Source organism: Ammospiza nelsoni, chromosome 7 (genome assembly GCF_027579445.1).
Source record: "Ammospiza nelsoni isolate bAmmNel1 chromosome 7, bAmmNel1.pri, whole genome shotgun sequence".
Lineage (NCBI taxonomy): Eukaryota > Metazoa > Chordata > Aves > Passeriformes > Passerellidae > Ammospiza > Ammospiza nelsoni.
In genome coordinates, this window is record NC_080639.1 from 15726255 (window position 1) to 15740142 (window position 13888).

At 37.0% G+C, this 13888-nt stretch overlaps 1 protein-coding gene across 3 annotated transcripts in view; it reads right to left on the reverse strand.

Annotated features, from left to right (window-relative positions):
* Positions 1-13888, reverse strand: part of NBEAL1 (neurobeachin like 1) — a 78100-nt gene that overhangs the window by 12371 nt on the left and 51841 nt on the right. For all 3 annotated transcript variants that reach the window (XM_059475781.1, XM_059475778.1, XM_059475780.1), the window contains 16 exons: positions 13555-13681; positions 12319-12467; positions 11394-11527; positions 10574-10675; positions 9322-9417; positions 9088-9212; positions 7744-7884; positions 7519-7649; positions 6418-6527; positions 5721-5838; positions 4989-5086; positions 4576-4692; positions 3997-4086; positions 2737-2846; positions 1985-2157; positions 1453-1547 (listed from right to left, as the gene is read on the reverse strand). In XM_059475781.1, the coding sequence (XP_059331764.1) occupies positions 1453-1547; positions 1985-2157; positions 2737-2846; positions 3997-4086; positions 4576-4692; positions 4989-5086; positions 5721-5838; positions 6418-6527; positions 7519-7649; positions 7744-7884; positions 9088-9212; positions 9322-9417; positions 10574-10675; positions 11394-11527; positions 12319-12467; positions 13555-13681 (1916 nt within the window). The remainder of the gene's footprint in view (positions 1-1452; positions 1548-1984; positions 2158-2736; positions 2847-3996; positions 4087-4575; positions 4693-4988; positions 5087-5720; positions 5839-6417; positions 6528-7518; positions 7650-7743; positions 7885-9087; positions 9213-9321; positions 9418-10573; positions 10676-11393; positions 11528-12318; positions 12468-13554; positions 13682-13888) is intronic.

Genomic DNA, 13888 nt, shown 5'->3' on the forward strand with positions numbered 1-13888 from the left:
ACTCATTCTTCACCTGTGTATCTGGGCTTGTCCAGTTCTTAAGAGTTTACCCTGGAATCAAGCACTATCTTCAAAATCAAGCTTAAAAAAAAGCTGAAATTGACTTTTATTTTACTTAAAATAACAGCAACTCTTTCCATTTTCCAAGGAAAAGGAAGCAAATAGTACTTCTCAGTGACTACCAGTAGTACAATACACAAAGGAAATCTTGGAATAATGCTCATTAAAAATAGCAATGTCCCCACGTAAGTCCAGGTATCACAGCTTTTGTCCCAGTGAGTGCACTGTCAGCATATATAGACTAATTCTTAAACCAGTTCTAAGGAAAGAACGGTCCTTAGGAAGAAGATACTGTAAATAGTTCTACAGAGAACTATTTATTTTAATTTCTGTGATAAAAATTTGTTTGCAAATTAGGCCCTGAAAGCCTGAAGCATGCAGGAATAGAGAACAAGTATCAAAATACAGAAGGTGTCACTGCAGAGAAGACAAGTAGAATGGAAATGCCAGTACGCAGTCCATTGCTGCCACTTTGTAAAGACCAAGATAAAAGTCTCACAAGAAACATTTATTATGCATAAAATAGGATTTATATATCTTTTAACAAAAAATACATTTAAAATCTTCAGAAAAAGCACTTCTAAATAAAGATCATTTCCAGAGTGTGAGTTAACTCACCATGAAAAGATAAACAAAAAAAATCTCCAACATTTATCCCCACTTGAGACAAAAAGCAACTCATATGAGCACTATAGTCTTACGTTTTTTGACCATGCACTGTTACTACAAAAATTATAAATACCCCAACCATAAAGACAGCTTCCACAAAAGCACATGCAATTATTCATCACTCTACTGTTGATTTCAGTTCCATGATAAGCACAAGGTGACTTGATGAAATCTACTGTCCAAAACATGACAGCTTCCCCCAGCAAGTAATCCTACTTGTATATCTTAAATGCAGCAATCAAAAATCAGCATTTAAATGCTTAATGATGGAAATCATGATTGAGTGTAAGTACACATGTGGATCACACAACTACATTCACTGTGTGAAAGCATGAGACCAATATTAAAGAATTCTCAAAAGCCAGTGCAAACACATGTAATACACAGCACTATCTTTGCTGTAGTTATCAATACCCACCAGAGAAAAGGCAGTGCTAAAATGCAACTACTAGGAGTGAAGAACTGCCTAAAATTCTTATTTGCCTGCCCTGAAAATAATCTCTGAAATCTTTAAAAGATCCTCTAAAATAGCGCACTTCAACTGTATAGCAACTAATATGTATAGTACTTCAGAGAAGACAATAGGAGTAAAATTACTAAACTAATTGATTTTAGTGCACTATCTTCCTTACAAACCTGAAAAGAAATCAATAAAACATAACAGCAAAACAGAGGAAAAAAATACATCCAGAAACTGCTTCTGAGTATGCCTCAATAACCCACCTGGTGAACAATCTGCCATATCATACAGGTAGTATCTCTGGAGCCTGAAATTAAATGAATTCCACAGTGGTCTATTGCCAAGCAGGTCACAACGTCTAGATAAAGAAAAGAAGACAAAGCTGTCACATGGGTAATTAAGACTAATTTCCCTCAGACTGACAATGTGGATACAATTTGCCACACTGTATCCTGATTTGCAGTCAGCATGAAATACTCTACTGCGATAAGGGCTGGTGACATTACTAAACAATGACATCAACATACAGCCAAATGTACCCACTTGACACATTCAGTTTTGCTACCTAAAAATATCAGGCAAGCCTTATTTTGAAACTACATGAAAGCACCAGTCCAATGACTGAAAAGCCATGCTCAAGTATTTATGTATAATCCCAATTCAAGCATTCCTCTGCTTTCATGCTGTTATTCCTTTACAGCTGCTACACTTGGGTGCCCAGGGGACGTGGATATATTCTGGGACCACCAAATAACACACATAACCCTTTCCATTTCCCAACACACAGTGACTGACCCATGTGCCTGATGTGCTGTCCCATCAGTTTGCCTTTGGTAAGGGATGTCACTCGGATGCTGTTGTCCCAGTGTCCGCCACTGAAGAGCAGCTTTGCGTCATGGGACACTGCGAACAGCTTGGAGGTGATCTCCAGCCCTGGGGCAAAAGGGCCACTCGTGCTGCGCTGTGTTCTGCAGGCAAACGACAGCAGTTAGCAGCAACCTTGGTTCACAGCCACATACTTTGCACTTCCTCTGTCTTGAAACATCACTAATGAATTATAACATCACTATAGAAGAGGCTACATCCATGGTAAAACTTGCACTGCCACCAGTGACTGGAAGCAAGATTTCATCTTAGGTTTTTTTCAGCCTTTTACACAATTGGATAACTCATGTCCCTACTAAGCATTATAACAATAAAGACAAAAAAGGAATTTTCTAAAACCAAAAAATCCAAATGTGCCATATATGCTTATGTATTACTACAGCATAAGAATGTATGAAGAATATCTCAGATTACACAATGTTTTTGTGATTGATAATTAGAAAAAAATTAGAAGTAGCTCTAAGAATGAAACCTGAAATACCACTTACATAACTGTACTAGAATGCTATTATAGATTAGAGGTAATATTGCTGTATACCAGAAGATGCATTCTTTGGTGAGAACCCAGACAGTGAAAACAGTATTTTCACTGATTTTCAACAATTATTGTATTTCCTTATTTTAAATGCATTCATCTGTACCCACCCTCAAAATTTGCTTACTTGGGATTTGTCACTGTTGTATCTTTGATGAATGTAAAATAGTTGGAAATATTTTTGTCATAAGGCAGCCAACCATGAGTTCCAATAACACAGTTCAGACTTGTTGTTACCTAAAAAAGTTTAATGAAAAAGTTGATGAAATGCAGAGGTTTGCTTTCTGCTTGCCTCAATGCTAATGGAGCTTGCATAAAGTCCAGCAGAGGCTTCTTGAAAACCTACCACAAAGGAAAAAGCACAGGCACCTCTCCCTGAACAAATAAATCAATAAAAAAATCCCACTGAGATGAGTTAATCCACATGTGGTACACAGAACCATATTAGAATAGTACATGTTCTACATAGGTCAGAGAAGTTGGGGTAGGAAGGATGGGAGGAGACAAACACTAAAAACCCCAGTCAACCAACCCCTCGCAAATATTTAATTACAAATCAGTTATTTAGTTTAAGCTGCTGTTTCTTCTCTTCTCTGAATACTAACTGTTAATAGTAAACATATTAACACAAGAAGTTTAACAAACATTGTACTACAGTTTCATTTCTGAGGAAGTAACAAAGGAATCTAAATACTCAAGGTTACTTTGATTAGATATGTTTTCCATATCTAATCAAAGGAGAATTTTAGATGTGCTCAAATAACCTATGAATGTAGCACAATTAAGCCAAGACAATAACTTTGACATACAAAATCGGAATATTGGAATATTCTTTCCTGCAAAACAGAGGTATGATTGCACTTGGGCCAGTGTCTAGACCATATATACAGATGCAGATACAAAACCACTGTCCTCCTTTCATTATTTGGTATCTGCCATAGTACAAGAATGTGTGTTAGTGCAAGAGCTAGTTTTAGAAACAGTGCAGGCCTTTGGAATGTGCATGCACCAGATATGGTATAGCTTAACATACGGGTTGGAAAGCAATGACAAACAATGACACCATTAATAACTCAATGCTGTAATTTAAATCTGGGCTGCATTGCATTAGCAAATTGGTTGTTGCAGGGAAGTTGATCGAGTGTCAACTCACAATATGCCTCACTATAATTTACAGTCATATCTCATCAGCTCTTAAATGCCATTCAACAAATCAGCCTGGCTTCTCCTTGGAATATAAATATTTAACTTAACTGACAGTTGCTTCAGGTTAAAGGAACACATTTGAAGAGGAATAGTTAAGAAATATTTCTCTACAAGCTGCATAAAAAAATACAGCCATTTGACTATCTGTAGTTTAAGAACAGTATTGACACATGCAACTCACCAAGATCTCTGGGCTTCCCTGAGAAATAAAGGAGCGTGACTGATTCCTGGGGACAACAGCTTTGACAATGGGCACACCATCACTAATTCCCTAAGAGAAAGGACATGGGTTTGATCTGATTATATCCAAAAGCTAAAGGATAAATCTAGAACCTGTAAAGAGTAAGAGGCAAAGCTCTGGAATCAGTGTCAGACGTGTAGAGCACCTAAGGGACTGACCCACACCCATTCAGTTTGTGCAGGTAAGCTTCATCACAAACACTGCACATGAAACCCTGACCCCAATCAGGGACTTTAACTACCAAGTTCAGTGATTCCTCACACACGACCAGTGAGGCTTGCAGCTTTCTTGGTGTGGCAACTAGTTTAATACTCAACACCCACACAAGCAGCCAGCAGATTATGGGATTCAACATCTAGGAAGCCAACTTAAAAGACAGAGCTCATTCAATACACATTGCATTGTAAAATATCCTTTCTAAATAGGAAGCAAGTTTATTTTCATCCAGGTTGTGACCTTTTGTTCCAAGTACATCAAATTTCAGGTTAGACTTCAAACAATTTCAAGTAACACATCTACCTCTATGAAGAATGACTTCAGCTCAGTGAGGTGTTGGAAGAGATTCAGAGTAGAGGTATCACTTTTAGTTAGTCTTTGTACTACCTCTTCTGCTGATAGCCTTTGTGGATGGGGCTCCTAGGAAGCAATATTTGAAGGAGTAACAAATTAGACTAGTTTATCAATTTGTTCAATGCACATGAGATACTCAGACTCTTAATGGGAAAACAGTCTTAAAAACCTAATATCCCTTCTTGAAGTAAATTTATTTATTTTGAAAATGGATTCTTTAGTAATGTGACAAAGATTTAATGTTGCTAAAATTAAAAACCATTACCTTAAAAACCACTTTTTTTTTTTTTTTCCAGAAGTCTCTGTAACTCAGTTGTATTTAACCACAAAGGTCTGGTTGAGAGGGAGCAAAAGAACAGTACCTTTAACAGCTGACAGGGAGTTTGCCCAAAATTGTTTATCATCCCTTCTAAAGCCTTCCTTTCTTTCTCATCTGTTAAAGCATCCAAATCCACAGCCCCTGGATCACAATCAGAATGATGAAGGATAGGAAAAAAAAAAGAGAACACAATCCAAACAACTTATTAAGAACCAATATGGTCAACTTAATTTACTTGCAGCATTATGACCCTTTACCCCCAGAAAAGCCCCAGACAATGCCTCCATTTAAAACACAATCTGAAAACTCCACTCTGCATGTGGAATTTTAAGGGTATCTGTCAGAGCAATTTGTCTTATCAAATGAATTTCATTTACCTCATTGCAAGCAACAAGTAACACACAAAAACCACCCAAAATTTAGCTTTGAAATTAACAGATTAAATTTATCTGTAATATTAATTGCTTTCAATCAATGTGCCTGAACTCTAAACCACAAGAAATCTCCTCCCACATATGCATTTAAGCAAGTAAATATGTGGCAAGAAAACCCAGTAACTTTTTTTTCTAAAAGACAAAAAATCCTAACAGTCCTCCTTTTAAAAAACTATACTTTTTTTTTGATGACACATTACAAGGTTTGCTGCCATATTTCATCTATAAATCTGCTGTCTTACCATATGCTACTGAATGGTACACTCACAAATCAAGTGTGTACTGTCTAATAATGAAAACTCACAAGCCTGATGACAATGACAAGAGAACATGCTTTGTACCTTCATAAGTACAATAATAGAACACATTAAGCGCCTCCACTGCAGCTGGTCCCCTCTGCTTGTAGCCAAAAATCAAATCTATCCATTCATGAAGATGAGCAGAAACATACTCAGATTCCTAGAAGGAAAAAAGTGCTCTTGTAAGAATAAGAGAAAAACTGAAAAACTGCTCCCTCTTGAAGTTTTTACTACTCTCTATGGAAAAGATTCAATTCCTAAATTAAGAGTATCCACAAATTAGGTATTTAGCAATACATAGGGCAGAGGGATAAGAATCTTGTGTGCTATGGGCAGTAACTGCCAGGTAAGAGGGAAAATCAATACAGTGACACAAAAGGTATGCACTTTTGAAATGCACCCGTGCAAGGGAAGGTAAGCTGCCAGCTCCCTAACAGCAGACAGAGTCATCTTTAAATAGCAAAGGAAGCCTACTCACCTACCTCTGCATTTTATCTCCTAGGACAGCAAATGCCCAAATAATTAGTGCCCAAAATGCCCACGAGATTAAACGCTCTTTTCAGCATTTTATCAACGTGCACAGAGCTTTTAACTGGAAGTTCTAATGGCACTTGTAATGTCAAATGTAACCCCAACTGTAGTTTGAATGCCATCCCACTAGTTTTACATTTAAGCCATAGTAACAATCTGCAAGTGTACTTCCTTTATGATTATGTTACACAAACAAACAGCATCTTACCAGAGCCTTCCTGTGTTTATAAATAAAGTCTTCTGGGGAGTGGGCCCACTTAGGCAGAACAACATCGTTTACCACCTCTTTGGACATTTGAAGCTGGCCTAAGTTAAAACCTGGTGAATAATTCAGAAAAAAAGTTTCAGAGTTGCTACAAAATATTTCAAGTACCTTGATTTCTCAATAAAGATTAAAAATCATTATTTTCTCAGTGCAACAGAAGGATATTGAAAAGTTATTCATGTAAATCTCTAATAACTCTACCACTGACATAGGAGGCTAAGTTCTGTTCTGCATGTTTATGATTTTAAATGATAATGGATAACAATTATCCAAAACATCTAATTGATTTTGAAGCTAAGTCCCAACCACAGAAGTAGTATTAATCTTTTACACATCTATCTGTAAACATATCTGCATTTGCTTTGCCAGGATTAAGAGTCCAAAACACTTCCATAAGGTAATTCATAAGAAGGGAGTTAGAAGTTAAAATGGTTGTAAAATCAAGGCTCTTAAGAAGTCTGAAATTTCACCAGCTATCATTAAAACAACTCTACACACTTAAATTACTTGAAAGTGTGACTTGGGAGTCCTCATTTTTTCTAATTTAGAGCTCCAGTTGATTGTAGCGGCAAAACATACAAATCCATTTTCAAATTGTGTAAAGACAGAGAATCAAATCACTAAACAATAAATGTGATTTGAGGAATCTAATGTCAGAATGCAGGATACTGTCTTTTTAATCAGCATTATAATAATTATAATTAATATCTTTTAACTTTTTCTATGTATTTAATCAGTATTAACTATTACTAACTTTTTCAAACATCCCAGTGAGCATCTCTGACACTCTCCACTGGGTAAACAACACTATTTTTAACCATCCTTAAGCCCATAGCCTGAATTTTAAAGTATGTTTAGGCTGCTGCTTAACACAACTGGCATCTTCACTGAACAGTTTAAGCCAGCACCATGATTAATGTCTACAATCACACAATAAGGTTTAAATAGTAAGTGTTCCTCAGCATTCACAAATGGCTGTAACAATTCTTTTCTGAAGAATACAGAAACAGTTTCTTGTGAGAATAGTCTTGGCAGTCAGCTTACCATTCTGATTCTCCAGGAACTCTGGAAAGTAGAAGAACTCTGGGATAAGTTCTTTGACATCATTGGGGTTGTCCATGAGTGCCTGCCAGGTAGCAGGAATAGAGTGGAACTGTCTGTCAGCACAGTCAAATCTGTGGATCAGAAAATCCAGGTTAGATTTTGACAATTCCCTCAGTAAAATGACAAGGAAGAAGCAGGAGGGGGCTGCTTATCTGCCCAGCATACCTGCCACTCTGAAGCTGGATATGGAGTGTTGTGAAAGGCTCCACCCGAATGAGGTAATGCATGACACCAGCAGCATTTGAGTAGTGTGTCCCATAGTGAAACTTGTCAATCATCCCAAGAGGATCCTCAAAATTCTCATATCTGACAAAAGACATGTTTATAAATACAACTGAGCATTATGGTTGATTACATGTGGATTATGCTTATTCCAGGCAAAGATTCAAAAGAAATTACCACAGCAATCTATGAGAGGAAAAATACATTGAGTGCCATCAAACATGAAGATTCCAAATCTTACTAAGCAAGTCCCTAAGAAAAGACTGCTGAAAGATAAAAATGTACACCAGATGAAGCCTTTGCATGCCTGTTATACTCTTCCCTAGGCATTTGCTATCAGCTGTCAGAAACCAATCAAAGGGCAGACAAGACTGATGACTTTATACAACAAACCAACACACCCCCCACCACTAAAATGAATATTTACTAGTGAATAGACTTGTGATGGCTTCCTGCAAGATTTAGGAAATGTGTTTGACTGTGCAGGATGCAGGAGAGAGATCTTTTTCACACTCATGCCCATTTCTTTTTCTACTGGCAAACTCACTCTACCATGCCACCATCTGGCTGATACATTCCTCAGCCTCACAAGGCTGGTGTGAGAAATTCTAGTTGAATACACTTCTACAGAACCCACTTCATTACAATCAGGACAGAAGCCAGTAATCCAAAGGAAATTCTCCATGTTCCAAGTTTTCAGAAGATTTTGGAAGACACCTGGCTGCAGTCTGGTATGACAGCACACTCACTCTCCAGACTAGCGAACAAGGGGAAAACCACTATACTGCTGTGTGGGTGTAAGTACCTGTCATTGGCACCTACAGAGGACTTGCTGAAAGTCACTTAAGACCTATTTTATTTTGAAGATAATAATCTATGCTTGAAAAAAAGAGGAAGCACAGATTTAGCCTCAATACTACCTCTTAGGCAGCTCAACTCAGCAGTATGATTTCACATTCCCTATCTTGTAGCAGATATGGGACACATTATGTCTTTTCAAGCCATTAAATTGTTTCTACAATCTTTCAGTTTTTCATCTCCACAACTGAGAAACAACTGAAAATTGATAACAGTAAGTTTTGTCCTTTCACTGCCATACAACTGAGTGCTATATTATATAGTCTGAATGCAGCAGGAGCAACCAACCAATCACATTTGCAAGTGCATCTGTTATGTCATAAAACCAGCTTCAAAAATTTCACTGTCACGATTTTATTTTCTAAATGTGTTATTAGCGTGGAGGCTCAGAAAAGACAAAGAAATATAAGCAAGTGTTCAAATACATACTTCTCTTTCACAGTCTTAGCATTCTTCTCATTAACCACACCTATAGGTTTGGACAGGTCCCTAAATACTGCAGGATTATTCAGGTCCAGTTCTTCTGAGGTGTAATCTCGTAAAATCCAGGGAAACTAAAAAAAAAAATTAAGTCAAATATCAGACAGAGATTAAAAATACATCTTTCAAACCACAGGAAACACATACCCTTGGCAAAAATTTAAAAATTAACTTTTTAATTACCACAGGATATTGAGCAAGGTCATTGTAAGTTCGTCCAGCCATAGTGTTTAGCTGAATAAGGTAGTCAAAGTTGGATATTTCTCTATTCACCCATTTCTGAAAGACAAAGAAAGATTAAATGGAATTCACTATATCAAAAATATATTTATTGCAAATTACACATCTTGTCAGTATCAACATGCCAGAGGATAGCACTGGCAAGTGAAAAGTACAAGACCACAAAAATTGTATGCAAGTCCAGATACAATTTCCCATAATGAAGTTTATTTTCCCTTTGATTCAGTGATTGTGCTATCTATATATCATTGAAATCAGGTCCTGATTGGTGACAGTACTGTTTCAAATACAGAGCAGCAGACAATTAGCAACCTTGCTAAAAAGAAAAAGAAAAATAGGAAGTAAGAAAAACAAAAAGAAGGCAAGTATGCAGGTACTGATAAAAAGGAGAAGAGAACTTTGAAATCCATCTGAGTGCTAAGATCAAGATTTATTTATAAATTATTCTCCCACTGGTTAACAGTACAGGTTAACAATTTATAAACCAAATTGTCTGTGCACCTTTGTTTGCTCCATTATTATATTCTAAACCAAAGAACAGACAGAGCTGTGTTCAGAACGGCTCAGTATTTGTCTGTAGAGTGATGGAGATGTGTCATGACAGATTATATATTTTCTGTGTAAATATACAACTCAATAGTTTTTATTGTCAAGAAAACACAGAACAATCAAAGTATTTCCAATAAGTTAAACTTATTTGTAAAGCCTCCTCTCTCAGAGAAAACAATTTTGGCATAAAGAGATGGAAGATAAAAATACATTTACTATATTAAAAAATTTATCTGTGTTTACAGTTATACAGACATTACGACATTTTCCTTTTTTACCAATATTAATAATTCCCACTTAATCTTCATGTGAGTTTTGTTGAAAGCTCCATCATGAAAAGATAGCAGGGAAAATTATTTGTACATCCAGTGAAAGAAGTTTCAAAACAGCACTCAAGCTCATAGACTAAAACCAGAAGTCAATCTGCCACATTTTATGTTCATGTTAAAATGCTTGTCAATCACATGACCAGAGCTGGCTATAATAATTTACCTGACTGTAAACACAAACCAAACCATCCTAAAATTATGCACGTGGAAGTTCAGGGGCCAGGCTGAGGGTAGAAATTGGCAGCTGCCATCTAAACACTGAGGGTGTCCTTCAAAAAGCAGAGGAACTCTTTAGACATTGAGCTGAGGTCTCATACCTGCATCAAACCTGATGCTTTGAAAAGCTCCTGTGGAGATCTGGTCCCAGAAATGTTTGGAGAGCGCAGCGACAGTATGCGACTATACACTTTGTTTCGTACCTGTCAGAAACAGCACTAATAAAAGAATATTCTGGACACTGAAGCTGACAATCGAGCAATTTGTCTCCTAATTAAAATATGAAATAATTAGGACACAGTTATACTTTCAAGTACTTCGATCTCCTGCTGTTTAAAACATTTGGACATGGATGCATGTGACATCCTTCACATCAAAACCAAACCACACAACATTTTCTAAGAGCTGACCTACTACTACACTGACCTACTAGCACGTAACTCACCCTAAGTCCTGAAATTTATCATAGTTCCTAATAAAAAGGATCATTGGTATTACCCAGAGGGCAGAAAAGTTCACTACTCTTTAACCACTGAATATCAACGATTTCTAATGTTGTAGTTAAAAATAAAGTCTCCTTTCATTTGCAATTAATTTGTTCAATCTTTAAAAAGATGGGCTTCAAGACATTTAGATTACTATTGATGTGATTTTAATTAAATAATCATTTTGTATAACTGAGAGAGAGAAAGAAAAAAGGAGAATCTTGTTTTATCTTTTCACAATTAATCAGTTTCTAGGTGCCAGCCTGCAGTGTAGTTTTCCATGATGACTATGTAAAGCAAACAGTTTGCTATTAGTGTTATGGTATTAAGAAAGGCACCAGTGATTGAAATCAATGATTAAATCAAATTCAATCACTGATCTTAAACCTAACCTTGTGCTTCTTACGTGAATCCATGACATTTAGGAAAGCCATACCTCCTTATTGAAGTTGAGGAAGTAGTTGGTTTGATCCGTAAGGAAGATCTCCAAAGCTGACCTCCTCAGGTTGTACCGGCGCAAATGGATCTCTCGAATTTGAGAAAGGTGCCATTTGAAATCAAAACCTACCCCTAGGAGGAACACTCTGTTTACTGAGTTGGAATATACACAAAAAAACCCCTTTTCATACAGACACAGTGCAGAACCAGCTTCAATCACCTCAGAGTTATTCCTAGAAAAGGAAAGTCTTGTAGCTGATGTGATTAACCATTTTGCTAGGAAAATATTAACTTCAGATATTGTTGTGCTGAAAGAAATGAAGCAAGAAATACTGATGGAATGTAGAATACATTTGCTTTCTGATTAAAGACATATTATAAATGTATTCTGTTGACAAAAAGTATGAACCAACCCCTTTGCTTTCTTCAACAGGCTCAAACAAAGGCTGAATGTTTCGGTATACTGATTTGGAAAATTTTACTATTGTTTGTCCAACATTTTACTCCCGTGTTTTCATAGCCAGTTGTGTATATTCTATTAAAGTTCCCTAAATTAATATGCATGATTAATGCTTACATACTACTGCTTTTTAATCAATGCATGAGTACAACAATATTTGTTGTAGAAAGAGAACAGAGAGGTGCCATTTACAAAGCAAATTAGAGGTACTAACTTTTTTTTAGTAAGTTATTTTTAAGAAATATTAAGAATAGTTAATCAATTTACCAGCTAAGAAATTACAGTTCTTGATTCTGAAGGGATCAGTCAGCCACTAACCATCAAGTGCAATATTAATTTTAAGTACAGACCAACAACTTGTCTCTTTACAATTACTTTGACATTCATTTTCAAAACAAACTCAGCCTATGAAAAGCAGTATGCTGAACTACACTGAAAATAAAGAGATATTGGTCATGCTTACCTTCCTCTTTCTCAATGCTGCCATCAAAGAAATAGATGTGCTGGGTAGTGACCTCCAGCCTGCCCGGTATCACATCAATTACTGTAATGAGTTCACAGTCTTCAGACAATATCAGCTTTTCTTTCTGACTTTCTTCATCCTTCTCATCCCTGCAAAAACACCACTAAGTGTTACAGGGTTGGGTAGATTATACTGTTGCTTAGATCCTTGGTAAAAGCACAGCTCAGAAAATAATCAAATTTAAATGGCATTAAAACTGCAGCATAAACAATTCTATAAAGCTGCTTTTATCAGCAGTCATGGGTGTTTCACACTAGACCACAAACAGCATTTCACAGCATCACTCTTCAGTCTTGATATTTTGGTCTTGGGCACAGTGGACTTGACTTCATGTGAAGTACAAAAACATCAGGCTGCATTTCCCTACTTTATTTAATTGTTAGGGGCTTAAGCTCTCTGGCCCAGAGCTGAGTTCCAGTTCAAGTGACTGAAGTTATCTCCAGGGTTATTTTGCTATAATCTACAGCAAGCATTTAATAACCTTTAAAGTACAAAATGTATCGGTACCACTCAGAGTGCCAACTACCTACTGGACTTAATAGCACAAACACAGATGCATGCACAACGTGACATGTCCACTTACTGAAGCAAAGCAAAGCATTTGCTATCCTCCCTCAACTCCCCTTTCCCTGCTCTCTCTCTCCTGCCTTTATTTTCATTGCAGTCACACAAGTGACATGAAGGAAGCACAGCCTTCCCTCTGGAATGCTGTTAAACACAAGGCACTCCAGCACTTAAATGCCAACCACACCAATTTTCATGTTATGCAGCTGACAATGGAGTGAACGACATGGCAACTAAGGACAAGAGGCAGTTCCAGTCTGGTCCATGTCCTCACACAGCAGATTGCCTCCTGAGAATTACAGCCAATATACACAGTAGAAAAGCATTAACAATTCTGTAGCTTCAGCCCACCTGTGAACAGTGAATCACTAATGGATTCTCATAAACATCTGCTCTGCCTCCTTTTCCCTGGGGCTTTTCTTGTCTTAGTGGTAACAAGGATAAATCCAACAGTCCAACAGTAACTTTGCTGATCAAAACTGCCCTGGATTGAATTGTTAAGGCCAGACAAAGAAAGAGGGAAACTGGATGCTATTCAACTCCCAAAGTTGTTTCTTGTTCCCTATCCCTAGCACAGAAACAAATTATAATTGTTTATCCTGTTCTACTTACAAATTGGAACTGGCTGTTGTGTCTTCTTCTGGTAGTTCCAGAACATCATCTTCCAAGTCACTCACCTTCACCTGCTTCACCACCTCCAGAAGCAGAGACTCACTAGAGGGCTGTGTCTGGTGCACACCTAGCACAAATAGACAAAACAGCTCATAACTTTTTCTGCTACAATGCTTTTGGAAATCTAACCTACTAAACCTGTCTTCTACAGTTGAATTTTGGTTGTAGCCAAGTAAGAAGCAAGCAAGTTTCTTATATATTTTTGTGGTTAAGCAGAACACTACAAACAGTCCTTGAGCTACACTGAAAATTACGACAACAAAAATTTAACTTG